Here is a 27,752-nt window from a genome sequence, read left to right as displayed (position 1 = left end):
AAGAGACCACCCTTCCCGGCAAGGAGACGGGCCGTGACTGGATCATGTACTTGGATGGGGCTTTCTCGCTGCAAGGTGTTGGTGCCGGCGTGCTACTCGTCGCACCCACCGGAGAGCGCCTCATGTATGTGGTCCAGATGCACTTTCCCCAGGAGAAATCAACAAACAACACGGCAGAGTACGAGGGATTACTTTCCGGTCTCAGGATCGCGGCAGACCTCGGAATCAGGAAGCTCATCATCAGAGGTGATTCACAGCTCGTTGTCAAGCAAGTTAACAAGGGTTACCAGAGCCCGTTAATGGAGTCCTATGTGGATGAGGTGAGGAAGTTGGAGGAGCATTTTGACGATCTACAAGCGGAGCATGTTCCCCGAGCGGAGAACGGCATTGCCGACGACTTGTCAAAACACGCTGCCCTCAAGAGCCTTGTCGAGGCAACTTGCCCAACATCGGCAAGACCGCCACCCTTGAGCCTGAGAGTCATGACGCTATCGACAACATCAAGACCGAGGCTCGGGAGTGCCTGCATGGTGGCATGCAGATCTTGGTGAAAACCAAAGGCCTGCAGGCCTAGGTGAGCACCAGAAGACGAAGACCCCCAGCAAGATCCTTGTCGGGGACGCTCGCAAGCCCCTGGTAAGACCCATGTGGGGGACGCCCACGAGATCCCAGCAAGGGCCTTGCCGGGGGCATCTACGGATCCAAAGCCAGGCCCGCACTTGCCAAAGCCTCGCTGCCTCGCGCCTGTTCCGACGTGGCAACCAGCCTACCAACTAGGCACGCACCTGCGTGGCAGCATGCAGCTTCTAGGCCAACCAGCCAAGCATCTGCGTGGTGGCATGCAGATCTTCGTGAAGCCCCTGCCACCACGCCAGCTCAGCAGCCAGCCAGCCAACATGGTGTTGCATGCATTGTCACCTGGGACGTGCGTCGAAGCAAGGCGAGGCGGCGATGGACGGGACGGGCCTCTTTACCGTCCCTGATAAAGCAAGAGGACACATAGGCGGCGCATTAAATGTGTTTGTCCTAGGATGTCAGGAGATAAACTTGTACACTGTACATACTTTCCACCTCCTGTGTGCCACTGTGGTAACCCCTTTGACATATAAAAGGAGGCCTGAGGCGTACTGAGAAAGGATTCAGACTTTTTGGACTGGGCATGCACATCAGCTAGTTCAAGAACTCAAGAACACTAAATACACACAAAGTAGGACTAGGGTTTCACGCGTCGCTTGCGGCCCAAACCTGGGTAAAAATCCCACCGAGTTGATCTTCTAGACCCGCTCTTTGCGCAGCTCCACGCCCCGCAACCATAGAAGGGTTTCCGTCGAGGGATCCCATAGGTGTCGTTCCAGAACCCCGACAGAATTAAACTCTCTTGCTTCACTTATATCTATTTAGATAGTTGACAGGAATTGGTCATTCACATGGTTAGTCATAAAATCCTACATAAAACTTGTGGATCATTGAATATGATATGTTTGATTCCTTGCAATAGTTTTGCGATATAAAGATGGTTATATTAGAGTCATGCTAGTTAGTAATTGTGGATTGGTAAAAATACTTGTGTTGAGGTTTGTGATTCCCGAAGCATGCATGTATGGTGAACCGTTATGTGATGAAGTCGGAGCATGATTTATTTTCTGTTTGTCTTCCTTATGAGTGGCGGTAGGGGACGAGTGATGGTCTTTTCCTACCAATCTATCCCCTGGGAGCATGCGGGTAGTACTTTGTTTCGATAGCTAATAAATTTTTGCAATAAGTATGTGAGTTCTTTATGACTAATGTTGAGTCCATGGATTATATGCACTCTCACCCTTCCATCATTTCTAGCCTCTTCGGTACCGTGCATTGCCCTTTCTCACCTCGAGAGTTGGTGCAAACTTCGCCGATGCATCCAAACCCTGTGATATGATACGCTCTATCACACATAAGCCTCCTTATATCTTCCTCAAAACAGCCACCATACCTACCTATCATGGCATTTTCATAGCCATTCCGAAATATATTCCCATGCAACTTCCATCATCATCGTATACATGACTTGAGCGTTCATTGTCATATTGCTTTGCATGATCGTAAGATAGCTAGCACGATATTTCCATGGCTTGTCTGTTTTTGATATCTTTGCTATGCTAGATCATTGCACATCCTGGTACACTGCTAGAGGCATTCATATAGAGTCATATAGTTCTAGATAATGAGTTGTAATATCGAGTTGTAAGTAAATTAAAGTGTGATGATCATAATTATTAGAGCATTGTCCCAGTGAGGAAAGATGATGGAGACTATGATTCCCCCACAAGTCGGGATGAGACTCCGGACGAAAAAATAATAAATAAATAAATAGGCCAAAATAAGAGGGCCCCCAAAAAAACAAAAACAAAAAATGAGAGAAAAAGAGAGAAGGGGCAATGCTACTATCCTTTTACCACACTTGTGCTCCAAAGTAGCACCACGTTCTTCATAGAGAGAGTCTCCTATGTTGTCACTTTCATATATTAGTGGGAATTTTTCATTATAAAATTTGGCTTGTATATTCCGATGATGGGCTTCCTCAAATGCCCGAGGTCTTCATGAGCAAGCAAGTTGGATGTGCACCCACTTAGTTTCAGTTTGAGCTTTCATATACTTATAGCTCTAGTGCATCCGTTGCATGGCAATCCCTACTCACTTGCTTCGATATTGATTGATGGGCATCTCCATAGCCCATTAATTTTCCTAGTTGATGTGAGACTTTCTCCTTTTTGTCTTCTCCACACAACCTTCACCATCATATTCTATTCCACCTACAGTGCTATATCCATGGCTGACGCTCATGTATTGCATGAAATTTGAAAAGGTTTGAGAACATCAAAAGTATGAAACAATTGCTTGGCTTGTCATCGGGGTTGTGCATGATTTGAATATTTTGTGTGGTGAAGATAGAGCATAGACAGACTATATGATTTTGTAGGGATAACTTTCTTTGGCCATGTTATTTTAAGAAAACATGATTTCTTTATTAGTATGCTTGAAGTATTATTGTTTTTTATGTCAAATGATAGACTATTGCTTTGAATCACTCGTGTCTTAAGATTCATGCCATGATTAGATTATATGATCAAGATTATGCTAGGTAGCATTCCACATCAAAAATTATCTTTTTTATCATTTACCTACTCGAGGGCGAGAAAGAATTAAGCTTGGGGATGCTGGTACGTCTCCATCGTATCTATAATTTTTGATTGTTCCATCCCAATATTCTACAACTTTTACATACTTTTCGCAACTTTTTATACTATTTTTCGGGACTAACATATTGATCCAGTGCCTAGTGTCGGTTCCTGTTTGTTGCATGTTTTTTGTTTCGTAGAAAATCCATATCAAATGGAGTCCAAACGGGATAAAAATTTACGAAGATTTTTTTGGAATATATGTGATTTTTGGGAAAAAGAATCAATGTGAGACGATGCCCGACGGGACCACAAGGACGGAGCGCGCGCCCCAGGGGGTAGGGCGCGCTTCTGGTCCTTGTGGCCACTCCGTAAGGCTATTGGTGCCCTTCTTCTGGCACAAGAAAGCTAATATTCGGATAAAAATTGTGTTAAAATTTCAGCCCAATCGGAGTTATGGATCTCCAGGAATTTAAGAAACGGTGAAAGGCCCGAAATAGGGAATGCAGAAATAGAAGGAGACAGAGAGAGATACAATCTCGGAGGGGCTCCCACCCCTCCGCCGCCATGGAAGCCAAGGACCAGAGGGGAAACCCTTATCCCCTCTAGGGGGAGGTCAAGGAAGAAGAAGGGGGCTCTCTCCCCCTCTCTCCCGGTGGCGCTTGAACGCCGCCGGGGCCATCATCGTGACCGCAATCTACACCAACAACTTCGCTGCCGTCATCACCAACTCTCTCCCCCTCTATGCAGCGGTGTAACACCTCTTATCCCCACTGTAATCTCTACTTGAACATGGTGCTCAACGCTATATATTATTTCCGAATGATGCATGGCTATCCTATGATGTTTGAGTAGATCCGTTTTGTCCTATGGGTTGATTGATGATCATGATTGGTTTGAGTTGCATGTTTTATTATTGGTTCTGTCCTATGGTGATCTCCATGTCTCACAATCGTGAGGGATCCCCGCTGTAGGGTTTGCAATATGTTCATGGTTTGCTTATTGTCCGCGTTTCGTGAGTGATAGAAAAACAAACACGGATAAGTGGGTTATGGCGTATGGGAATAAAGAGGACTTGATACTTTAATGCTATGGTTGGTTTTACCTTAATGATCTTTAGAAGTTGCGGATGCTCGCTAGAGTTCCAATCATAAGTGCATATGATCCAAGAAGAGAAAGTATGTTAGCTTATGCCTCTCCCTCATATAAAATTGCAATAATGATTACCGGTCTAGTTATCGACTGCCTAGGGACAAATAACTTTCTTGTGACAAAAAGCTCTCTTCTAAAGCTAACTTAGTTGTGTCTTTATCTAAACAGCCCCTAGATTTTATTTACATGCTCTTTACTATCTTGCAAACCTATCCTACAACACCTACAAAGTACTTCTAGTTTCATACTTGTTCTAGGTAAAGCGAACGTTAAGCGTGCGTAGAGTTGTATCGGTGGTCGATAGAACTTGAGGGAATATTTGTTATACCTTTAGCTCCTCGTTGGGTTCGATACTCTTACTTATCGAAAGAGGCTACAACTGATCCCCTGTACTTGTGGGTTATCATCGCATATATAGTCTAAAATAGTTCAAATGTTCAAAAACATTGGTAGTTCTAATTAAAAAAGTTCAAATATTACCCTCCAACATTGTTGTCCTCCTTAACAGCCCACATATGCTCAATCAGATCTTCCTTCAATTGCCTGTGAGTTGCTTGATGTCGAATTTGTTGATGTATTTGAAGAAACTCTTCAAATGTGGTCGGATTTTGGTCGGGAAGTTTGATAGGATCACCCATGTTCTCAAATTCAAGACCTGCGCAACATCCTCACCCTCATCCTTCATGATCATGTTGTGCATGATCACACAACAGATCATCACCTCCCACAAGGTCTGGGAATCCCATTGTTTAGCAGGTCCACGGACAACTACAAAACTTGCTTGTGGGAGCGGATGGTACCTGAGCACCGGCCAGAGAACGGATGTGGAACTACGATGGAGGAGAAGCGGCGTGGGGCCTGGGTGTACCATCGGACGTGACGGACTACCTGAGCACCGGCCAAGAACGGATGTGGAACTGCGATGGAGGAGAAGCGGCGTGGGGCCTGGGTGTACCGTTGGACGTGACGGACTCGTCGAGTTCCGCAGGGGTGTGGCATGTCAGCCGTGCTAGTGGAGCGACGGCCAAGGCAAGAGGGAAAAAGGGAATGAGAGAAAATAGGAGGATGGAGGCACGAGGTCCGGGAGGGTTTTTGGATGGGCCAGGGGTGTCGGAGTCCTACGTGGCTGCTGTCCGAACTCCTGCAAATCGACCATACCTTCACTTTGTCCCCGGTTTGTCGGAAAAAGTACGTTTGGACCACTCAGCGGACCTATACATGCCCGCATTGAATGGCCCAACATGTTCGGACCGTGGAGTCCGGATGATTGCAGACGCTTTGAGGATCCGCTTTGGTGATGCCCTAATACAAGTAATTTCCGGATAAAATGACCGAACGGGCGCCGAAATGGTAAAAAAGAGTCAAGAGTTGAGGGCCAGCTGCCAGTGGAAAAAGTCCATTATATCATTAAACTTGTAGAGCTTAGCTAAATCAAATCCCTAACTTCGAATCCCGGTCGTTGGTACCCTGAACTTATCAATCCCGGTTTAAATCGAACCTTGGAGTTGTTTGGTGCAAAGGGAAAGCAATGATCCTAGGATTACATCTCTTAGGTCACTCCTTTGATGGGCCGACCAACTTGCAAAATAGTCACGAGGTTTTTTTTTAAAAAAATGTGCATTATATTGAAAAATGTTCACAAACCAGATGAAATGTTCAGAAATTAAAAATATTCTTAAACACAAAAACTTCAGGAGTTCGATTTTTTTTTAAGAAACTCAAAAATTGTTTGTAAAATTGAAAAGGTTTCTTGCATTCGAAAAAAACGTGGCTTCCATAAATGTTCTGAATATTAAAAATTGTTCATGAATTTGAAAAAAGATCACGAACTCTAAAAATGAAAAATATATATTCACAAACTCTAAAAATGTTAACAAATTTATAAAGTGTTGATGAATTTGAAAAAATGTTCATGAGTTTGAAAATCCTTTGAAAAGTTGAACAAATATGTACAAACTAGAAACATGTTCGCGAAGTCAAAAAATATTTTTGAATTTTATTTTTCATGACTTTTTAAAAACATTTACAAGTTTGAAAGATGTTCACGGATTTTTTAAAAAAAATACGAAGTTGAAAATGTTCGACATATATTTAAGAGAATTGACCATGTATTGTAAAATGATCATTTTATATTCAAAAATATACATGAAAGTAGATAGATAATGTTTAAAAAAGAAATCTGATAATAAAATAGAGAATAGGAAAAATAAAAAGAAAGAAAGAAAGAAAGAAAAATGAATAAGTAAATAAAAGTGCCTAAGGAAATTGTAAATTAAAAAGAAACAAAAAGGGATATAAAATGATAATAGAAATTACGGAAATGGAAAATCAAAAGAGGGGAAAAAAGAGTTACTTGGGCACGAGTACGAAAAAAAAGAATTCCAGAAACCAGTTTAAGTTCGCTATGCAAGTGGGCACAAATACAAAAAGAATTAGTTATTGGGCGGCCCTTACAAGACTAGAGGTGGAAGATAAATATGACAGGCGGGTCAAGTCAGTCAGCAAAATTAGCAAATTATCCCATTTTGGGATATATATTTTTCACGTGGAAAACAATTCCAAGATTTGATTTAGACCGGGATCTATAAGTTCTGGGTGCTAACAACCAAGATTCAGAGTTGGGGGTTCGATTTAGCTAAGCTCTATAGGGTCAAAGTTTAAAATGGTTTTTTTCGGCCGGTCGTCCCTGGGCGCAACTGTTGTGAGTTGTGACGCTTCATGTGGGTGTTGCGTGCCATGGCAACTGAAGGAGGAGGTAATAGCACGGCAGGTCCTTAAACTTGTCTTGCATGTGATACTTTGGTCCTAAAACTTGCAAAAGGTAACTATCTAGTCCTCGAACTTGTCTCAAAGGTGCAAATTTGGTCCTGGACGAATCAGATGCAGCCATGTGGAGCCAGCTCGGCCGAGCCGGTCAGCGCCGTGCATTTTGCATTTAGCCCCCTGTCTTGTGTCGATTTCAACCCGCAGTATACCTTGTGGCTGTCAAAGGATATCACCTGAAGCGTCAGGTCAGGCTCCTCGTCGGCTTGCCGCTGCTGCCCAAGCCCCAGGTTGTGGCCGGAGTGGAGGAGAGGAAGCACGCCGGCGCCCGGCGGTGGTGGCCTGAAGCTGTCGGGGCACCCGAAGCTGACCTCCTCGTCGTCGCCCATGACGAACGGCATCGGGCCCAGCAACGCCCGCGCGCGCCGGCGCAGCGAGGGAGGCGGCTTCCTGTTGCTGACGCTCCGCCTGCGCCGCCGCGGGGTGCACCGGTGCGTGCACCTTGATGCCGATGGGGTACAGCACGGGCGAGCCATAGAGCTGGAGGGAGGCCACATCGGCGTAGCCGTAGGGGTAGGCCTCGAGCTGGTGCACCGCATGCCGGGCCAGCATGCGCTCCCGCTGGTGCGCGTTCTGGTGCCCGCCCAGCGCGTGCGAGCTGAAGAACTTCCCCTGGCAGTAGTTGCACGTGAACACCCGCCGCCGGTCCTGTCGGTGGTGCTCGACTTCGCGGTCGTGGTGTCGGCAGCGGTGACGGTGAGCGACAAGTCGAGGGCGAGCTTGGGGCGGGAGGAGGTGTTGGATGCCTCGTTGTTAGACGCCGCCTGGCTGCTGATGTCGGACAGCTGATCCTCTCACACCTCTTACGCTACTGTTCTTCGTCTCTGAACAATCTCTCTCTCTCTCTCTCTCTCTCTCTCTAAATCATATTGAACAAACTCAGCATGAACAATCACAGCAGGTAATGCAATGCAATGGAATGGAATGGCTTTACCGAGTTGCACATCAATCAGCAGCTCATGGCAACAAACAAATCATCAGTGTAAGTGGAAAAGAAAAACAGAGTACACATCGGCGATCTTCAGAGAAGCAGCACGGCCAAGGATTTCAGCAGTAGGACATGGTGCAGCTCCAGCTCTGCTCGCTGCCCAAGACCCGGCAAGCCGTCGCGAAGTCGAGGATCTTGCCGAAGATTCTGAACATCTCTACAAGTTAATCCTGCCCTGGCCGGCGGCGAACACTGTTGGAATCCATGAGTGCGTCCGGGTGCACGGACGCCTCGGTCCACTGGAACAGCGGTGTCGAGCCGAGGTTCATCTCGAACACCTTCCGCACCACCTTGTCCCTTCGATTCGCCGGGTCACACCACGAGACGCAGAGCATGAACAGCCTGGACGCGCAGCAGACCAGCGCCGGCGTGTAGTCTCGGAGTCGTGGCGGCGGCCGGGACGTCTGGACGACGGACCATGAACCGGCGTCGAGATGGTAGGCGATGAGCGTGTCAGACTCGCAGTAGACGTAGAACGTGTCGCCGCAGACGGCGTCGGAGCATGCCAGGCCGACGTCGGTGGGGAACCAGGCGATCTCGACCCATTTGTCGGTCATCGGATTGTATATCTCGCCGGCCACGAGGGGCTCGTCCCATGGCCCTCGGCCACCCACAGCGATAAGAGCTTGCCTTGCCTGAGCTGGCTGTTTCTCTTGCTTGGCAACCTTGCCGTGACCGTGAGGTGGGCCAGTGGAATCGGTGTCCTCGTTCAGTACATCCCTAAGACGGAGCCACCGGAGTGAGAGCCCATGCGGGTCCTCGTACACGGCGGAGGTGCCTCCCAGCCGGAACTTGCCGCCGGTGTTGGCGCGCCGGATATGCTTCTCGACGCGGGCGTGCACAAAGCTGCGACTGGCGGACATCTCAAACACCCCCAGCACCGGCTGTGACCGGGCCGGTCGCGCCGATGAGGGGGCTGGACACAATGACTACCTTCTACGTCTTGGTCTTGACAGAGCCGGCGCTCGACCCCTCGGAGCGGCCGTCGACAACGTAGAGCTCGTCCCCGACGTCCACGACGGAGAACAAGAACCTACCTATGAGCGGGGCCGCCCCGACCCGGCGCCACCGGTGCGCGTCGAGCGCGTGCACAGCCGCGGCGGCGACGGACGCACCCCAGGGCGTCGTGGCCTCTGGGTGCAGGCAAGAAGCGAGGCCAGCAGTTTATTTGACAAAACGTCAGGGGGTATCTGCAAAATGGCCAGTGACGACCGGACCGGTCCGGCTGGCTCCACTTGGCTGCTCCTGATTGGACCAGGACTAAACATGCACATCTGAGACAAGTTCGAGGACTACATAGTTAGCTTTTGCAAGTTTAAGGACTAAAGTGTCACATGCAAGGCAAGTTCACGGACCTGCCGTGCTATTACCTCCTGAAGGAGGCAACCGGCTGCGCCGCCAGTCTGCCGGAGCAGCCGTGCAGCCAGTACACATCCATGGCCAATGAGCAGGAGAAAGCTCGATTAATGCACAACACAAGAGAAGAAACGCAGAAGGCCAGGACCGCACTGCCCATGCCGGCCTGTTCACTGCCCCGTCAAGCAAGTCTCTAGCTACTAGTACAGCTGCATAGCCTGAAAAGAAAAGCAAACATGGCGGTGGTAGCTTTTGGGGGTGGAGGTGGATGGACCTGTGATGATTATAGTATTATTACTGGTGTCACTCGCGCCGCGTGTGGGGGGCATGATTGATGGCCAATGTGATGCGCCCTCTTTCGGCCTTTTTCTTGGAGCACGGCACTCGATAAAGAGCCTCGCCCCTCGCATCCGTGTGTGTATACCGGAGACGAGAGATCGATCTCTTCCGTTCGTACGGTAACCGTAGGAGGCAGGCATCACGTGAGCATCATCACAACATACTCGAAGAGACACATTCCTATATGAGGATCGCATATGTATTTATAATTATTTATTTTTGACAACAGAGGACCGCGTATGTATGCACAATGTGGAGGGAGGGAATGCAGTCGGTGCACCCACACTTGTGGTGCTACCGATGCACCATACGCCGTAAAAAAATTAAAATCCGAAAAAAATCTAGCACATCGACAAAAACATCGGTATATTGTCAGAAAAATTGTATCAAAATGTGTTGAGATAAAAAATGACAAGTTTGATATCAATGTGATAATGGGCCTACTCTAAAGCCCAATTTATGTTATGTACTCCCTCCGTCCGAAAATACTTGTCAAAAAATGGATATATCTAGACGTATTTTAGTTATAGATGCATTCATTTTTATTCATTTGTCCGACAAGTATTTTCGGACGGAGGAGTACTATTTAGTGTTAAATTTGTCATTTTTTCTGAGTTATGCTTCAAATTTTGAGTTAAAATTTTGTGACAACCAAAATTGATGTTGTGTAAATGTGCTATTTTTTATATTTTAAAATGTGTGCTCGGTGCACCGGTGCACAAGATATTCTCCCTGTGGATGAAACCTAGCAACATTTTCTTAGTGGAAAAACCATCAATGCTTGTTGTGACCTGATGCTGCTCACTATTTCAGAAATACCAGCCCCAATCCAGTGCACAATAACTGGGCCTGAAAGATGAACGGTGAAGCTAGGAGAAAATTTTATAAAGTCAAGCTGTATGTAGACAAGCTACGTTGTTGGAGCCGGTGAAAGCGATCGCGGCTCACAGCGCTCCCCCTCCCAAGAAGGGGAAGACTGCCTCACCTCCTGAAGAGGAGGACAACGACGATGGCAGTAGCGAGGAGGGAAGGATGATGATGAGCCTGATGACCCACACGTATAGGGGATCGCGACAGTCTTTGAGGGTAGTATTTCATTCAAATTTATTGTTTCGACACAAGGGGATTCTGAATATTTATAAGCCTTAGCATTTGAGTAGTCAATTCAATCACACCTAAGAAGTTATTTCTCTACAACAAAGTATCAATAGCACAGTAGTATGATAGTTTTGATAGTAGAGGTAAGAGTAGCAATAGTAGTAGTAACAGTGACAGTGGCAATTTTGTAGTAGTCGGAACAATAGCAGCAATAGTAGTAACTTAGCAAAGACAATATGAGCAAACCGTAGGCATTCGATTAGCCATGGATATTTGTGTGGATGGCATTCATCATGTAACAGTAACAACCTAGAGCGGTACATAGTAGCTCAAATTCATCAATTCAATGTAGGCATGTATTTTGTATATAGTCATATGTGCTTACAATAAAAATTTGCATGACATCTTTTGTTCTACCCTCCGGAGTCCATAAGAAAATGTAAGGGCAATTAAGACCTCCTTTTAATACAGAACCGGATCAAAACATTAACACATGATGAATATATGAACTCCTCGAATTACAGTCATCCCCAGAGAATATCCCAATTATTGTCACCTTGGGGTCAACGGTTCAAAACAATAACAAATGGATATAACTAGCAGATAGGATCAAGAACTCATATATGTTCATGAAAACATAATAGGTTCATATCTGAAATCATGACACTCGGGCCCTAGTGATAAGAATTAAGCATAGCAAAGTCATAGAAATAGCAATACCAGAATATAGTGGATACTACGGATCAAGCCCTAACAAATTGACTCGATTACATGACAAATCTCATCCATCTCCATCACCGCCCAGCAAGCCTACGAAGAAATTACTCACACCCGATGGTGAGGATCATGGAATTGTTGATGAAGAAGGATTGATGATGACGATGGCCACGAATCCCCCTATCTGAAACCCCGGATGGACTCTAGATCAGCCCTCCCGATGAAGAATAGGGAGTGGCGGCGGCCCCATATCGTAAAATCCTATTAGACTTCTTCTCTTATCTTTTCTCGGGAATACGGTACTTATGGAGGTGGAATTAGGTCAGACGAAGCCACAAGGGGCCCACAAGATACCAGGGCGTGCCCAGGGAGTGTGAAGCAGCTGGTGGCCCCTCTAGTGGATTTGCACCATTATTTTTTATTTATTCGATAAAAAATCTCCGCCAAGTTTTGTCCAATTCCGAAAGCTTTTATTACTGCACAAAAAACAACACCATGGTAGTTATGCTAAAAACAATGTCTGTCCAGATTAGTTTCATTCAAATTATGCAAATTAGAGTCCAAAATAAGAATAAAAGTGTTTGGAAAAGTAAATACGTTGGAGATGTATCAGAGGCCTCCAAGGAGGAGGGTGGTCTTGCCGGTGAGGGGGTGCGCAAGCGACCGTGGTTGCGCGGGCCTTGAAGAGGAGCCACAGCGGCGGGATCTCCGCCACCGAAGCTCATCCAGAGGAGGGGCCCCACGAGGGCTCCCCGAAGATACGGAGGGCCATGGAGGACATTGGTGCTCCTCCGGCAGTGGTCCTTCCTATCAAGGTGGTGAAGCCCCCGTGGCAGCGCAACACATTCGAGCATGGCTGTTTTGTGTTTTCTTCCTTGCTCAATTTTTCCTTTTTCATTGGGTAGAGTGGAGAATAGGGTGTCACCGCGGCTAGAGGTCATTGCTTTGAAGACTGGTAGGTATTCCATCTTTTGGTCTTTGCCCGTGGAGTCTTAGGGATTTTGTCACTCCGTGGTGAAACTATTTTTATTTTTGCTATAGATGTCCCACCTCTAGCCATTGATCCCAAGGTCGCGACGGTCTCAGCTTTCGCTCCACAAGTCCCGGACCGCCCCGCTATTGGCGAAGTGGATGCCGGAGCCCTTCGCCAAACGATGATAAGGTTGTGGATGAGGCAGAGATTGAGATGCCCAAGGCTTGCATGCTTGAGGCCGTAGTACCACCTATAGTGCCGCTAGAAATGGGGTCCATTGTCCCACCTTTCATGTCTGCATCTTCGTTGGAACCCGTTGCCGACACCTTGAAGTCTGATGCCAAGGGGCAGGACTGGAGGAGGAGGAAGACGAGGAGGGCGGCCATAGACTATGTCGTGGTGTCATTGCCGCCTTCATCATCCTTGAAAGGGGATGAACAAGGGTCGGATGTGCCGGAGGAGACCAAGGCCGCCAAGACCATGAAGCCTTTCTACTCCTCTATCCGAAAGCAAGGTGACTCGGTGGAGTCGAGGTTCGTGGTAATTTACCCTTATCCCTAGCAATTGTATTGTACTACACCAATAGTAGCAGTAGCAACAACAACAACAACAACAGTAGTAGTGGGAGGAGGAGCAGTAGGAGTAGCAGCAACAACAACAGTAGTAGTACCCTTGAGACCAACTGTAGTAGTAGTAGCAGCAGCAGGAATAGTAGTAGCAGCAGTAGCAGGAGTAAGTAGTAGTAGTAGTAGTAGTAGTAGTAGTAGTAGTAGCAGCAGCAGCAGCAGTAGCCCCTGAGACTAACTATGATTGGCATTTAGAAACCAGGCTTAGGTCATAGTCCTTTGCCACTAGTCGGTAGATAGCACAATCCTATTAAAAGCACTGTTTAATAAAATAGTAAGCTCTCGATTGTATTTTTTCAGTAAGAATACCACATGTGTCATTTCTTCACGAAACAGCACAACAGAGTAGAAGTAGAATGGTCGATCAAGTTTGATACCCAAAAAATATAATTTGTTTTTTTAAATCCGTATTTTGTTTGAATTTACTATTCATGCGAGAGGGCATGGAATCATGTTCACCTTTGTACTTCTGTTGTCTCATTATATAAAATTTGGCGATTCCTATTTGGTGTGTGGGTCGCTACAACGCATACCCTCCCCATGCACTACGTCCTCGCTATGGGCCGGCCCATAATGGATTTTTTTCCACCAGTTTTTGGAAGGTTCTAGAACCTTCCATAAACTGTTTTATTTTCTTCTGTTTTTGTATGTTTTTTCTTGTTGCTTTTATTTTTATTTTTCTTCTTCTTTTATTTTTAATTTTATGAAAGATTTTCTAAAGTCTCTATATTTTTGAATCCATGAACATTTTGAATTTGAAACTCATGACCAATTTTTGAATTTACAAACATATTTTTTCAAGTTTGTGAATATTTTTTGAATTCATGAATATTGTTAAATTCACAAAATTTTAAAAATTCATGAACATGTTTTTGAATTCGCTAACATTTTTTGAGTTCATGAACAATTGTTTTGAATTTGAGAACATTTTTAGAATTCATGAATATTTTTTAGAACTTGCGAACATTTCTTTGAAAGTCATGTACATTTTTTAAACTCACAACAACTTTTGGAAACTTGTATATTTTTTGAATTCATGAACATTTTTTGGACTCACGAATAGTTTTTAAAATACATGATTTTTTGAATCCATGAATATGTTTGAATTTATGATTTATTTTTCAAATTCACAAACAATCTTTGAATACATGAATCTTTTTTATCAAAAATTTCAATTTGTTTTGAATTTTGGAATTTTTTTAAACGTTGAATTATCTTAAAGAAGAAGAAAAACAAAAGCAGAAAAACAGAAGGCAAAAGGGAAAAAGAAAAACAAATAAAATTAATGGGGCGTCTCGCACACCAAATAGGAGCACCCATAAAAATTGCAGTCATTTTGTCTGAAAAAAGATAGTCATTTATCTCAAAAAATGTAGCCATGGGACCCAGCCCAATTACAACATGGGTGCTACCGTGCAGGATCTGCTCTCACTTGTTTCTAGCATCGTTGCTAATACAATCTCTTGCGCTCGCAGAAGACCTTTCTCTTAGAGCCTCGTGGTGGTGTGTGGCTCGCAGAAGACCTTTCTCTTAGAGCCTCGTGGTGGTGTGTGACAGCAAACCGAAGGTACATGATATACAAGACAGAACTAAATGAGCTTATTTGACAGTGATTAGAGAGATTTCACTTTATAGGTGCAACTTTAGTAGTTGCAGTTTTATTTTTAGAAGTAGAACATCGAATGTTGATGCGCATAATCTAGCCAAACATTCCCTTTTGCTTGATCAGGGCCAAACATTCCCTTTTGCTTGATCAGGGTCATCACTTGTGGCTCATTTCTCCGCATGTACGCATCCCTCTTAATGTTCAAATGAATCAATCAAGTGTTGGCACCTCTCAACAACAACAACAAAAAACAGTCCCTCAACAGAAACAAGTACAAAACAGAGTACAAGGAGGCACTCACTAATACAATCTCCTAAAAAACTACTCCCACTATCCCATAACATAAGACGTCTTTTAGTGTTAAAAAAGTATTGCATTATGGGACGGAGGGAGTACGAAACAGAGTACAAGCCATCCTTCTCAAGGACACATGCAACTAAACTATTACAAATCCCATAGAATCAGCAAAAAACAAAAAAGACGTCATGGCAATTTGCCAAACGCAACACAAGCTATAGCCGAGTCCCCTACGTCGGAGGGGGAGATCATCCAGACACCAACAGAAACCAGGCAGCAAACCTTCTTGTACAAGATTTTATCTTTCGGAAGCTTCCTGGTGCCATTGTGCGTTAATGACTCAGGGAATAATATACCTCAAACATTTCGAATGGAAAACTTCACGTCCGGTAAGTTGCACCTCCTACCAGGCTACAAGGCATCCAATTCTGTAAGAAAGCATCCAACTGCACCGTGCCATCAATCACTTGCTACAATAATTCAGGACGCCTTTATTCTTGCTTCATGTAGGATTTGTACTCTGCACACTTGGGAGACCCAAGAAGCGGCCTATAAATACCTTGGTCCATCCATTCCCCAGTTCATCAAGCACACGACAGTTCTAAGCCTTCCAGTGCCGGAACAGAGCAGCATATAAGAATGGCATCCCTGAAGGCCGTGAAGCCAACCGGACTTGAAGGGCAGGCCAAGGAGCCTACCAAGGTTAGTGCCGCCAAGGGGCCTGCAAAGCTCAGTGCCACGGCGACCAAGCCAGCAGCCGCCAAGGGTGGCATCAAGAAGGCCGAGTCAAAGCCACGGGAGCCTAAGAAGAGGGTACAACCTGCAGCTGATGTCATATTGAGATCCTTATAACCTTCACCTTGCATGCTCTTTCCCTGATGATGGTGTTTTTCAAATGACAGCAGGTGAAGAGCTCCAAGCCAGCAGCAGCAAAAAACTGACAACGGCAGCAGAAGAAATGGAGCTTGCATGCTATCTTCATGGTGCTATGAATTATATATGAATCCCGCCTTTCCCTTCCTCTGTCTCCCATGATGTCGATCATGCCTCGACAGGCGCTGACAGTGTGTGCGCAATCCATGTGACGAATATTACAAATAAGACGTGTAATTCTGCCATCTGCTTCATCTTATCCTGCTTGATGTTTCACTGCTTTCTCCCATTTTACGTGTGTTTGTTTGGGTTTGATTGGCAAATACAATAACACAAACACCAATCACCCGAGACCCTAAGAATCATCATCTCTGTGGTGTCGTCTGAAAAAAAAGAAGCAAAACCCATTATGCCAACGATAATAGGAGTACATGACAAACGATTATCATGATCCTACACAACCGCAATCATCAAACAAACAGAAATTTCAGGACACAGAACTGTTACAAAATCACACAACCAATCACCATAAACGCTGATGATGTCTCAAAAAGTAACACTACGTGAATGACCAGCCACACTTACCCAAAAATTAGAAGAACACACACTTGGTAATTATGAACAGAAAAGTCAAAGGTGGGCACTTCTGAAATTATCCTGGCGCATTTAGAAACAACAAAAAAACTTCCTCAATCAACTTTTATATTACCTATACAGTGACTTCCTAGTTTTTGTTCGATACAAATTAGAACATTGCAGAACCCATGATTACAAGCCCTTGTGAGTGATATAAAGTACACCTCATCTACAAGTTCAAAAACAGAAGGGGTAAAAGAAGGCGTTGTTTCGACTCATGTAGGTTCCTCCTTAAACGGATAGCAGGTAAAGAAGTGTACAGGCCAACATGCCAGGAAAGTGCACACCAACAAAGTTGATACATTTTGGAACGTTCATTTTTCTGTCGTATACTCCCTCCGTTCGGAATTACTTGTTGTAGAAATCGATGTATCTAGATGTAATTTAGTTCTAGATACATCCATTTCTGAGACAAGTAATTCCGAACGGAGGGAGTACTAACTAGAAGCGGAAGCGCATTTTGCCACGTCATTTGGCCTTGTAGCTTTCTTTTGGTGTTTTTTTTTCATAAAGGGCGTTTTTATTACATAGTGAAGCACCAAGAGGATACAAACACAATGAGCATACACCCGGCCTCTGCACGACTAGGATGCAGACAGCCAACACCAACACACACACAAGGGATCACGCCGGCAAAAAGCAAAGTCATTGAAGACCAAAGCTATGCCTCGGTGGAGGAAAACAAAAAAGAAGGGATAACACACAAATAACAAACAGCACCACCGCCCACCATCTTTGACAACATTGAAACTACGAGAAAGGTTCAGCGTTCTTTTGGTGGTGGTCGTCTATTTTGTGTATTTCTTCGTTGGATACTTGGTCGTCTATTTTGCATGATTTAGAGGGCACACATCTCTTATTGGTATTTAGTAAAAAAAAATTGCACCAATTACTGTCCTTATGAAGACCCCCGATTCATATGCATTACCTTAACTGGAGGGCAGCTAGGTTAGAGCAGAATAGACAGATTTTGAGCTCTAATTGATGGGCCTAATTTTGAATGTGGGCCTTGCAGAACCCAGGTTTGTTACATGTGGACTTCTGAGCTGTTAATTGATTTGAGAATTAAAAATCATAGTGGTAAAACACAAGGCCCAAACCTTCTGGATCTCTAACCCCACTAGCCGGAGGCACACAAACACGAAGGCAACGTCGATGTAATGGTCACGTTGAAGCTCACTGCCGGTGTCCACGGCTACAGCTTTGACCTTCGCTCGCCCTCCACCGCCTCCCAGGACTCCGCCAGATCTCACATCCAACCCTAATGTCCTCCAGTCCATAAGCACATCTCCCTCCAAGCCCAATCCCCCCTCTTCCTCTATGGCCGGTGGCATGATGTTGGAAATTTGGGATTGTTACGTCTAGTTCCCTCACCTGTCTGCCTTAGCGTTGAAGGGAGGAGGGTGTTCGATATGTGCAAGGAGGCCAAGGGACCAACTGACTTGGGAGAGAGCGACACTGCGTCCACCGGACGGACATACTTTCCTACTGCTCTGCCTATGTCTGAGGGAGTACCAGGGGTGCCAGGATGTCCGACGGCTGGCAGGTGATACGAAGCCCAAGCAAGCGACACAGGCACCTTGCGGCTGGGCCCAGGTCAAATCATTGGTCCTGACCGACTGACAAGCAAGGCCCACCACGAAAACAAACCTGGAGTGCGCACAATTCACAACTTCTTACATGCCTTAGGGAGCTTAGAGGTTGAAATTAACACAGAATTCCAAGTCAACATCAGTGGGGTTTTTTTTTTTTTGAGGAGGAGGATCACCCCCGGCCTCTGCATCCGAAAGATGCATACGGCCATAGTCAACATCAATGGTGATTGAGAAGAACTACCCTTACCTCAAGTTAATGAACTCAAAAGAAATCCCATAACAGAAGACTTGGCACAGGATAATACTCCCTCTGTCCCATAATATAAGAGCGTTTTTGACACTACACTAGAGGGAGTACAATATTGGCACGGCCACAATTAATACATTCTTACAGTTTAATGAGAACCGTAGCAAATTTTTTACTACACAAAAATAATTCTAGCAGGGGAGGAGTTTAAGGCAAAAGATAAAGGCGGTAACAGCAATTACCTTCTAGAAGGGACTAATCCAACGGGCCAACTGCAATTGCCACTCAAAAACCAGGCGCCTTGGAGTTGGCGCAGAAGCTGCATTTCGGCAAGTTGCATCATCGGCATAAATAACAGAAAAGACATCTTCAACCAAAGGATCCCTTCCACCCCTAAGAGGATCCTGTGAAAAGATTTAAATAAACAAGTTAGAGCCTCATAATTAGGCGAGATGTTTTAATTACACAATTATACAGCAGTTACCAGTTCGGAGGGCTAATTATACAAATACTAATGAAAGTAAGATTTTAGCAAAGACATGATAAGATCTCTCTCTTACTAACTAATACTCCCTCAGATCCATAATAAATGTCGCAGTCTTGAACTAAGGTTAGTTCAAAACTGCGACACTCTGCCTAAGCAGACCACCCCCAAGCCGCTACGCAAGGGCCTTTCCTCCGCCACTCTGCTGATTGCCTGGATTATCTGGAACAGAGGAACACGTGTGTCTTCGATGGCGACCTCCCGTTTGCCCCGAACACCATCGCACGCATGAAAGAGGAAGCCGCCCTTTGGTCTAGAACCGGAGTCCTCGGCCTTCGATTGATGTTGCCGACAACCTGGGACATTCACTAAACGACCACCATGTATCTTTTGCCTCTTTGAGGGACGCTGTACCGAACTCTCCTGCTTTCCAATGAAATGAAACGCAAAACCTTTTTGCGTTTTCTCAAAAAAAATGAAGGCGGAGATATTTACGGTATGTTTGGTTTGTGACGAAAACAACCATACCAATTGTTTGGTCACAACCAGAACTTTGGTCCTTGTTTGGAATTTGGAATGTTGCCAAGAAAGCTTCATGCCCATGTCCCTTTTCCCACTCAAGTTCATTCTAATTGGCAATATGGCCCAATCATAGGCAAGCAAAACCTTGGCCAGAACTGGTTTGGCTCAACCATGCACACCCTAACACTTTAGTTGATTTGACAAGTCACCACTATTAAGTTGAATGATATAGCAACTACTACTTTTTCCCTACGTAAAATATTCTAGTATTACTATATAATTGGTACTAGTAAGATTCAGTGTCGCCATAACCTAGTGCGAACCAAGGAAAGGCCCACATAACCCCATTTTCTATCCTGAGAATTTGTTCATACAATGACCTCAAATATTTGAAATAGCACATTGAGGAGGTAGTCCTTCCAGAAATCCACCAATTTCATTTAGCAAAGTAAAAAAAGTAAGACAATTTGCGAATGAAGTCCTTACTGTTTGAGTAAATAGTTAGCATATGAATCAAGTTGAATTTTACAGTTATAACTACTATGATATACTACGACACAAAAAATGATTCATTATCAACATCCACATTTGTCACCTGTATAAATATATCTGTATGTGTTTTCCCTTCGTACAATAATAATGTGGCCTGGGCACCAGCTTGTTGAAGGACGTCTACAAAAGTTCGACTGCACATAAAAAGAAGCAGAGTAACTTGTATCGTGAAATTGGGAAACATTATATTGGTTAAACAAGGGAGCAATCAACTAAATATCAATCCAAATAACAGACAATAGATCAACCTTGTAGGCTTGCACTAGAAGCAGCAAAATATAGATGAGTAGAAAGTCAAAAAGAATTCTCAAAAAGAACTCCGCCTATGTCTTCTAGGCATAGCCGGTCCCAAGCCCGGGTAAAGGAGGAGGGTTGTGATAGGCTTGGCGAGCCAACGTAAAAACTAGCCAGTCCCATAGGTATGAAACCCATTTGAGCGAGAATAGTACTAGGATGGGTGACCTCCTAGGAAGTCCTCGTGAAAGGGTTTCATATCTAAGGGTTGTGATAGGCTTGGCGAGCCAACGTAAAAACTAGCCAGTCTTTTGGGTATGAAACCCATTTGGGCGAGAGTAGTACTAGGATGGGTGACCTCCTGGGAAGTCCTCGTGAAAGGGTTTCATATCTAGCCTACCCCAACTTGTTTGGGATAAAAGGCTTCGTAAGTAAGTAAGTAAGTATTATTGTTACAGGTGAAATAGTTGACACTTAATGCTGCACATGTAAAAACAGAGAGAATATTCATGTTCTAGTCAGCCAATACCCAAACTTGCCAGTATTTTGACAAATATACTATCATCTGGACTTCTGGAGTTTAACAAAGAGTGGTGTATGAATAGTTCTGCTATTGTTCCTATCGAAGGAAAGTGTGAATACACCTTTCAACTTTGCAAACTTTATGTACAGTTTTGGTTTTAATATACTTCATCTTCAACAATTACCTTGGTACTAAAAGAGATGCTAAAAGCCTAAAAGTAGAGAAGGAAAGACCATGACATTTAACTTAGAAAAGTTTGATGCTGTGACTGCAAAAGGGTATGTTACCTTACCCAGCTTGGTTTATTGTTTCATGAAATCCAACTAGAGTATTTTCTGTAGCCTTTTCAACTCACTGAAGTTGTATACTGAAAATTGAAATGCGAAGGCTAGATATCCTACCCAACCTTGGTTTATTGTTTCATGAAATCCAACTAGAGTATTTTCTGTAGTCTTTTCAACTAGATCAGAAGAACAGACAGTGACTAAACTAAGATGCCAAGGGAAGTTTGTTTTAATAAATTGAGATGCAGATGGACTTGCACAGTAAAAGAATTTCCTTTTACCACAACATCAAGAATTTTTGGAGGGTAGGTGGGTATGGTTTGCCCTTCATTGTGTTAAATAAACATCTGCAGAAGACATAAACAAACCTGGAAGATGATGGTATTGAATAATCATCTGTTCCATGCATAAGAAAGATACGAGGAAGTAGAGCTATGGTCCGGGCACTTGACTCCTTGACAACAATTTCAGGAGAATAACGTGACAATGATTCTTCTCCCTCCATTATACTGAAACAGTAATTGTGCTTGGTGTCGGTATCAATTTATTATTAAATAAATGGATCAAAGCATAGTCATATTACTACCTGAGAAATATTGAACGGTTCAGACCACGCTGATGGAAATGGTCGACCAAATTATGGATGTTGTATCTGCAAAAATATTACTGTTACTGAACCATGTCGAGTGTCCACCATTATACATCCGAAAGGAAACATAAAATATTGGAGGTCAAGTTTTATTTGTAATCCAATGAAAAAGAAATATCACAATATATATTTGTAAGATAACTTTGAAGTACAAATCTATCAAACTCCATGTGACATTGGAATATGATGGTGTCCTCTTTGTAGATTAGAAGCAACTGGGACTAGGTGAAGGAGTTTGGTAGTGGCGTCATTCCAAAAATTTGGACCAAACTATTATTGTAATTACTGGCACAGAGGAAAAGTTGGAAAATTTATAAAGTCTTTCTTTGTGACAAACACGAGCCATCTGGTTGCAAATACAAAGACAACAATTGGTTTGGTTCTACTATTTTAAGACTAGCTCTCATATTGATACATTCAAATTAGTTCAAATCCAGAACATACAAAATATGATCACTGCAATTACTTTTTGAATACACAAAAGGGCAACCTAATGTGTACCCAGTATCTGATCAAATATGCTGAAGTCAATATCTTCCAGAGCAATCACTCAATATTCTGTGAACAATATGAAATTTAACCTTTGGTTATGGGTTTTAAGGAGTATTCGAAAACCAAAACCCCCAAAATGTCATCACAACTTACAGGAGCTCTGATGCTTGTACTATCTTAAGTTCCACAAGTAGTTAAATAGCCATGCACAAAAGACTAACCAGCAAGGAACCTAAGATCTCACCCTCCAGATAAACCAAAGTATGCGTTGATTTGTGTAACACTCCAAGAAATGGGCTGTCCGCTAGACTCTTTTACTGCCTGTTCCATTAGGGCACATGCTGAAATATGTGCTCCTGCTGACTGACCCATCAAGTAGATCCTACAGGTTTATCGTAAAGTCAACTAGGTCATACAGAGTTATGATAACTGAAATGCCGTGCATATACAAACATCACTCTGGTGGAAGGTATCAGTAATGATAATAAACAGAATGATGTAAATATATGCCATCAACATAATGCAAAATGACATGTAAATATTTATAAAACTTAAGCTAGCACAAGGGCTTTAAGTAAAGTTCTAAGAAGTGTCCAGTGTATAAAAAGAGGTCAAGTTTCCTGAGTAATTCATTAATAATTTGTGGCTATCTAGCTGACAATCATCGGTTAACCGAATCATGCATCTTCTTAAGCAAATGACATGAATTGGCACGTAAACTTAGCCTAAGGGTAAAAACTGCTCTTTGTGGTCGTTCAACAGTCACTTTCGTACACACAAAAAAAATGGTTATCTTACTGATTAGGATCACCTCCATAACTAGCAATGTTGTTACACACGAATGAGATCCCCTGAGAAGCATCGCTAACCATGTCACTTATTGTTCCTTGAGGAAAATTTCTGAAAATAGACGTGTGAATATTGTGTCAAGAAAATAAAAAGTGAAACAATTGTTCAATATTATTAACAAAAATAATATGGAGTGATTTCAACGGAAATCAAGCAGCACCTATAATCAATGCAAGCAACTATGATTCCTCTCTCAGCCAACCGCCTGCCAAGAAGGGCACCCCATGCCTTGTAACTGAATTTCGAGCAAGGTCGTCAACAAATGAAGTCGCCGTGAAGGATTAACGGAATGCGTAGTTGCAAAAATATCAACTCACCCAATAATCCAGGCCCCACCAGTTACAAAGGCCACCACGGGACAGGGTCTTCTATTATCTTTGGGTATATACAAATCCAACCTGTACAATGCAATTGTCATAAAACTGAAAAAAAACATAGGAATGATTTCTGGGGCATTGGGGTGGGGATGGTTGATGTCACCTGTTTCTCGGTTGTTCTCCATAAACTATACTTCTACGAACCTGACTTGAAAAGAAATAGTAATATCCAACTGCAGTAAGAAAAGAATGTTTTCAGAATGCTATAGGATACCGATGATACCATATTCTAATGAAATGAGCCAACAATCCAAGGGTCCATTCAAGAAGCAGAAGACCACATGAACATCAAAAATAACAAAGAATATCCATCCACATGCTCTTTGATGTGCATAACAAAAACTGATAGCGCAATCCCTGAAATGTTAACCTGTCTGCAATATACCTTGCAAAAAACCTGGCATAAGTAGAATGGCATAGATTGCGAGGGCAAGAAGCTGCCTCATCCAGCGGTAACCTAACCTGAATAAAAATAAAATTAGAACAGGAACAGAAAAATATCAACAGTGATTCTATTCATCGCTACATTCTGACAAAAAGGGTGAAAATTATCAGTGAATCTTAACCTATCAAGATGAACGTAGTTTCGAACTACAATGAGGGCAAGAATTTGCATGGCCTCCCTATGCCATACTTCAAAAAAAATTGCCTTAATATATTCCCCGCAATTTTCAGTACGGACTCATAATGCAGCATCAAAGGGATACAAACACAATGAGCACACAACCTGGCTTTGCGCCACTAGGATGCACACAACCAACTACTCTAGTGAATACATAACAGGCTTATTTATGTTTCAGCAGAACTACTTGCAAGATCGTCCCCTCGATGTATCTCTTGGAGACGGTTATGACAGAAATAGCTGTGTTGTTGTAGCAAAGATTCGAAACACGATTCTAAGGCAGATAAAAGCGATCCCCTCCTTGTTCCGTCTTTTACAACGAAAGGGGCCAAGATCACCAAATCAAGACGGATACAGTTTTTTTATTTGTTTGTTTCTGAACAAATGGTTTGTTATGCAAAGACAAAGCCCGCACGACAGGGAAACAGTTATGTGGTCCCCGAAGCTTAATTCTAGTCCATGTCCCTCACGCAATTGAGTGATCAAACAACCTTGTGGAGTTGGCTTCTCCATAGGGATTGATATGAAGCTGCCTTGGCAACTCAGCCATCTCAACGACCTCCGGACATAAGGAAGTTTCCAAGTAGAACTGAAATTTTGGGTCGCTACAGGAGCATCAAAACCATCACCACTACCGTGCGTGTTGCATCATAGCGATCGCCCTCGAGTTGGAGCACCTCATGGCGATGGAGACAGTGGAGTAGCCAGCGAGGAATTTTGGTGATTACCCGAGGTACTGGAGCAGGGTGAAGGTGAGGCGCGTGACGAGGTAGGTCTCGCAGGCGGCATGGCCGACGTCGTGGCGGAAGGACGACTGCCTCCTGGGGCCGGCCGAGCCCGGGGGCCTCGGGGACGCGGACTGCACGGGCGACGAGCGGCGGCGGCCGGCGGAGTCGCTCCGCGGGAGGAGCGCGTCCGCCTCGCGCGCGTCGTCCCCGGAGGGGGGAGGCTGCATTGCCATTGCGTGGCGAAGGCTCGGGAAGGTCCGCCGGGCGGTTGGGAGTGGGAGATTCGAGTTGGTGCGGAAGAACGGGGCGGGGAGGAGGGGCGCGCCTAAATAGGAGGAGGCGGGGTGCGTGGCGTGGAGGGACGCGTGGGGGAGGCGAGGTGAGCGTAGCAACATGCCGCAAATCCTCGTTTGCCTCCTTGCTTCGCCATCCTTCCGGCGCGGGCGGACTTTTGCGGGCTGCGGAACCGGGCGAGGCTTTCGGTGCCGAAGGTAGAGTTGGATACAGCAACACGAGTGGTGGTGGTGTGACCCTGTCCAAATTCGAAAAATTATTTACTCGTGGTAGCAGTGCTACTATAGGTCACAGACAGAGCATATATCCTTTGCCAGCAAAAGGATGCGTAGAAGGCTTAACGATAGATGATTTGCACACCACACGACGCTGGATGCTCACACCCCAGCGAGGAAATCTCCTCCGTTATTAGTAGAAAATTAGAAATTTGAAAGGAAAAAAAAATGAAACGATGACAACAAACACGAGAGTATGTACTACCTATGGCATATGATAGTATAGTACAATACTTTCTGGTAGTACTAGTATGGGCTAAAATGATTGGTGAGTGGTGTACCGTGGTAGGACCGCGTATATGATTGTGGCGTGAGGCAGGGGAATCTTTGCAGGTTCTAGAGCTTCGTTTGTGGTCTGCGGAGGGAGGCGTAGCTGGCTCTAGGGTGCGCCGGTGAGGTGAACGCCGCTGCCGTCCGCGTCCGCTCGGGGGGCCCGTGATTACGTGTCGCCGCGCCACGCGTTAGAACCCAACGACGCGTTTGGTTCCGAAAAAGGGCGCGGCTTCCGATTACACCGACTTTCAAAACCGTAGCTGGCGTTTGTTTCGCGCACGACGTTTTTCATAGCAGCGCCTCCTGATACATCGCTTCAGAAAAGCTAAACCGCCCGATAGAAGGGGATTAAAAAAATAGGACTCGGCTGCACCAACCAAACAATGAACGTATTGCGTAAAATTAATCGGAAGCGGCGCTTCCTGATACGGCGAAGCGAATGCGTTACCGGGGCCGAACCAAACGCGTCGCAAGTGACTTTGCTCCTGGTTTCCGACACGGCTGGCCGGCTGATGCGACTCATTGGAAACGTGCCGCTTCACGTGGCAAATGGCACAAATTTACTCTTAGGAGGAAACTATTTCACAAACTAAATTGTTTTTAAAGTATTTCACATAGCTGATCTCTAATGTGCAACGCCTGACAGTTGTGTAGCGCCTAACATTCAGGCGCCATACATATGCAGCGTCCGATAGTTAGGTGGTGCATTACATTGTGCAACGCCTAGCTGTATGGAGCTACACAAGCTGCATAGTAGAATGCAACGTCTTACTATCGGACGCTGCACAAAAGGATCAGCAGTGTGAAATATTTTTAAAAACAATTTAGTTTATGAAATATTTTTGCTCTGAGATCAAATTTATCAATTTATCAATTTTACTGCTTCACACTCCTCGAACGAATTCCTCAACAAGGCTGGACCCATAATCTTAGGATTCTCGTAACTTTAAAATGTTCGTTTGTGAAGACCGCACATGCGAACGATTAGGTGACAATTTTAGTTTTGATAAAGTGGTGAGGGATATTTCTTGAGAGGACATATCAGTTTCTTCTTGAAAAGATAATTTTCATTTAAAAACTGTCATCGGTTTATCTCTTCTCGAATCTAAAATTGCCATCAAACATAGTTTGCAGTCACCCCTCTCCCAGCGAGCGGACGTAGGTAACATTACCGCAACTTTGTCCCCTTTTACATGCAGGGATGGGGCACGTAAATTTTCAGCCGCGTTTGTACATAGACTAAAAGAAACGTCCGTGCGTTGCAACGAGGTCACATTAATTTTAAAAATTTAATATTAATTATGTTAATATTACATTTAATATTCTCATACATATTAAGTGACATTGACGATCTTTTTTACCATCAAATTCACACACACACACCCTCTCCCTCCCTCTTCCCCACTCTCTCTCCCTCTCTCCCTCACTCGGGAGGTGGGACGAAAATAAACCCAGAACGAAGACTATCAACTGAGACATTAGAAGTAGAGATCATTTAGTTGATAAAAATAAATAGAAAACGGTGTTAAAAAGGAGAAACAAATTAGAATACATTGAAAAACCAAAAGGACGATGTAAAAGGGGATTCGCCCTGCCCCCCGGGCCTTGCCACCGGACCGGCTCAGCGGTCCAGTCCCCGCGCGGTCGTCTTCTCCTGTTACCCAAGCCGCGTCGCTACAGAGTCGGGCTCCCGCCCGACCACCTCGCTGGCATCGAAGGGAAATGGATAAGGGTGACGCCCTTTCTTCCCTGCCCCATGGCCTCACTCCTCCTTGACGCCCCCTCCCAAATCTACTTCTCCTCTCGCTCGCTCGATCCCGTCGATCTGGACGAAGTCAGACGCCGCGGTCACCATGACCGACCCCGTTCACATGGCCACTGCCCTCCCTGCGGGCTAGGAGCTTGTCGAGGAGCTCCGAACACCTTCGCTACTTCGTCTGCGCTAACGAGATCAAGTCCAGCACCCCCGCATCGACGTCGCTGCCGTCTTCCTCAACCTTGGGCCACCGCGACATTGTCATCCGATCCGCGCTGCCCCGAGCTCCCATGTCTTTCCCTAGGGCGCCATTGACACCGCCATGATCTCCTCTTGCCTTTTCCATGTTTCCCCTCT

General features: G+C 44.7%; 1 protein-coding gene and 2 pseudogenes across 2 annotated transcripts; all 3 read right to left on the bottom strand.

The window, feature by feature from the left end:
• Nucleotides 1-7,183: 7,183 nt before the first annotated feature.
• LOC119272389 lies at nt 7,184-8,076 on the bottom strand (annotated as a pseudogene).
• Nucleotides 7,938-12,987, bottom strand: LOC119272388 (annotated as a pseudogene).
• A 2,044-nt stretch (nt 12,988-15,031) lies between these two features.
• Nucleotides 15,032-25,246, bottom strand: LOC119268480 (probable isoprenylcysteine alpha-carbonyl methylesterase ICMEL2). 2 transcript variants are annotated; one of them, XM_037550131.1, is made up of 12 exons: nt 24,798-25,246; nt 23,833-23,909; nt 23,551-23,620; nt 23,388-23,468; nt 23,231-23,305; nt 23,020-23,121; nt 22,466-22,603; nt 21,667-21,732; nt 21,449-21,589; nt 20,083-20,173; nt 18,724-18,885; nt 15,032-16,386 (listed from the first exon to the last, which is right to left on the bottom strand). In XM_037550131.1, exons 1-11 carry the CDS (start codon nt 25,190-25,192, stop codon nt 18,727-18,729), a joined length of 1,395 nt encoding a protein of 464 aa, XP_037406028.1. In that variant the 5' UTR covers nt 25,193-25,246; the 3' UTR covers nt 15,032-16,386; nt 18,724-18,726. The 2 variants fall into 2 exon arrangements, with proteins under 2 accessions (XP_037406028.1, XP_037406029.1); XM_037550132.1 differs by having other exon boundaries at nt 23,833-23,904; nt 24,798-24,982.
• Between the last annotated feature and the right edge of the window lie 2,506 nt (nt 25,247-27,752).

This window comes from Triticum dicoccoides, chromosome 3A, assembly GCF_002162155.2.
Source record: "Triticum dicoccoides isolate Atlit2015 ecotype Zavitan chromosome 3A, WEW_v2.0, whole genome shotgun sequence".
Taxonomy (NCBI): domain Eukaryota; kingdom Viridiplantae; phylum Streptophyta; class Magnoliopsida; order Poales; family Poaceae; genus Triticum; species Triticum dicoccoides.
The sequence above is the reverse complement of the archived record's forward strand: the minus strand, read 5'-3'. Positions and strand labels throughout refer to the sequence as shown.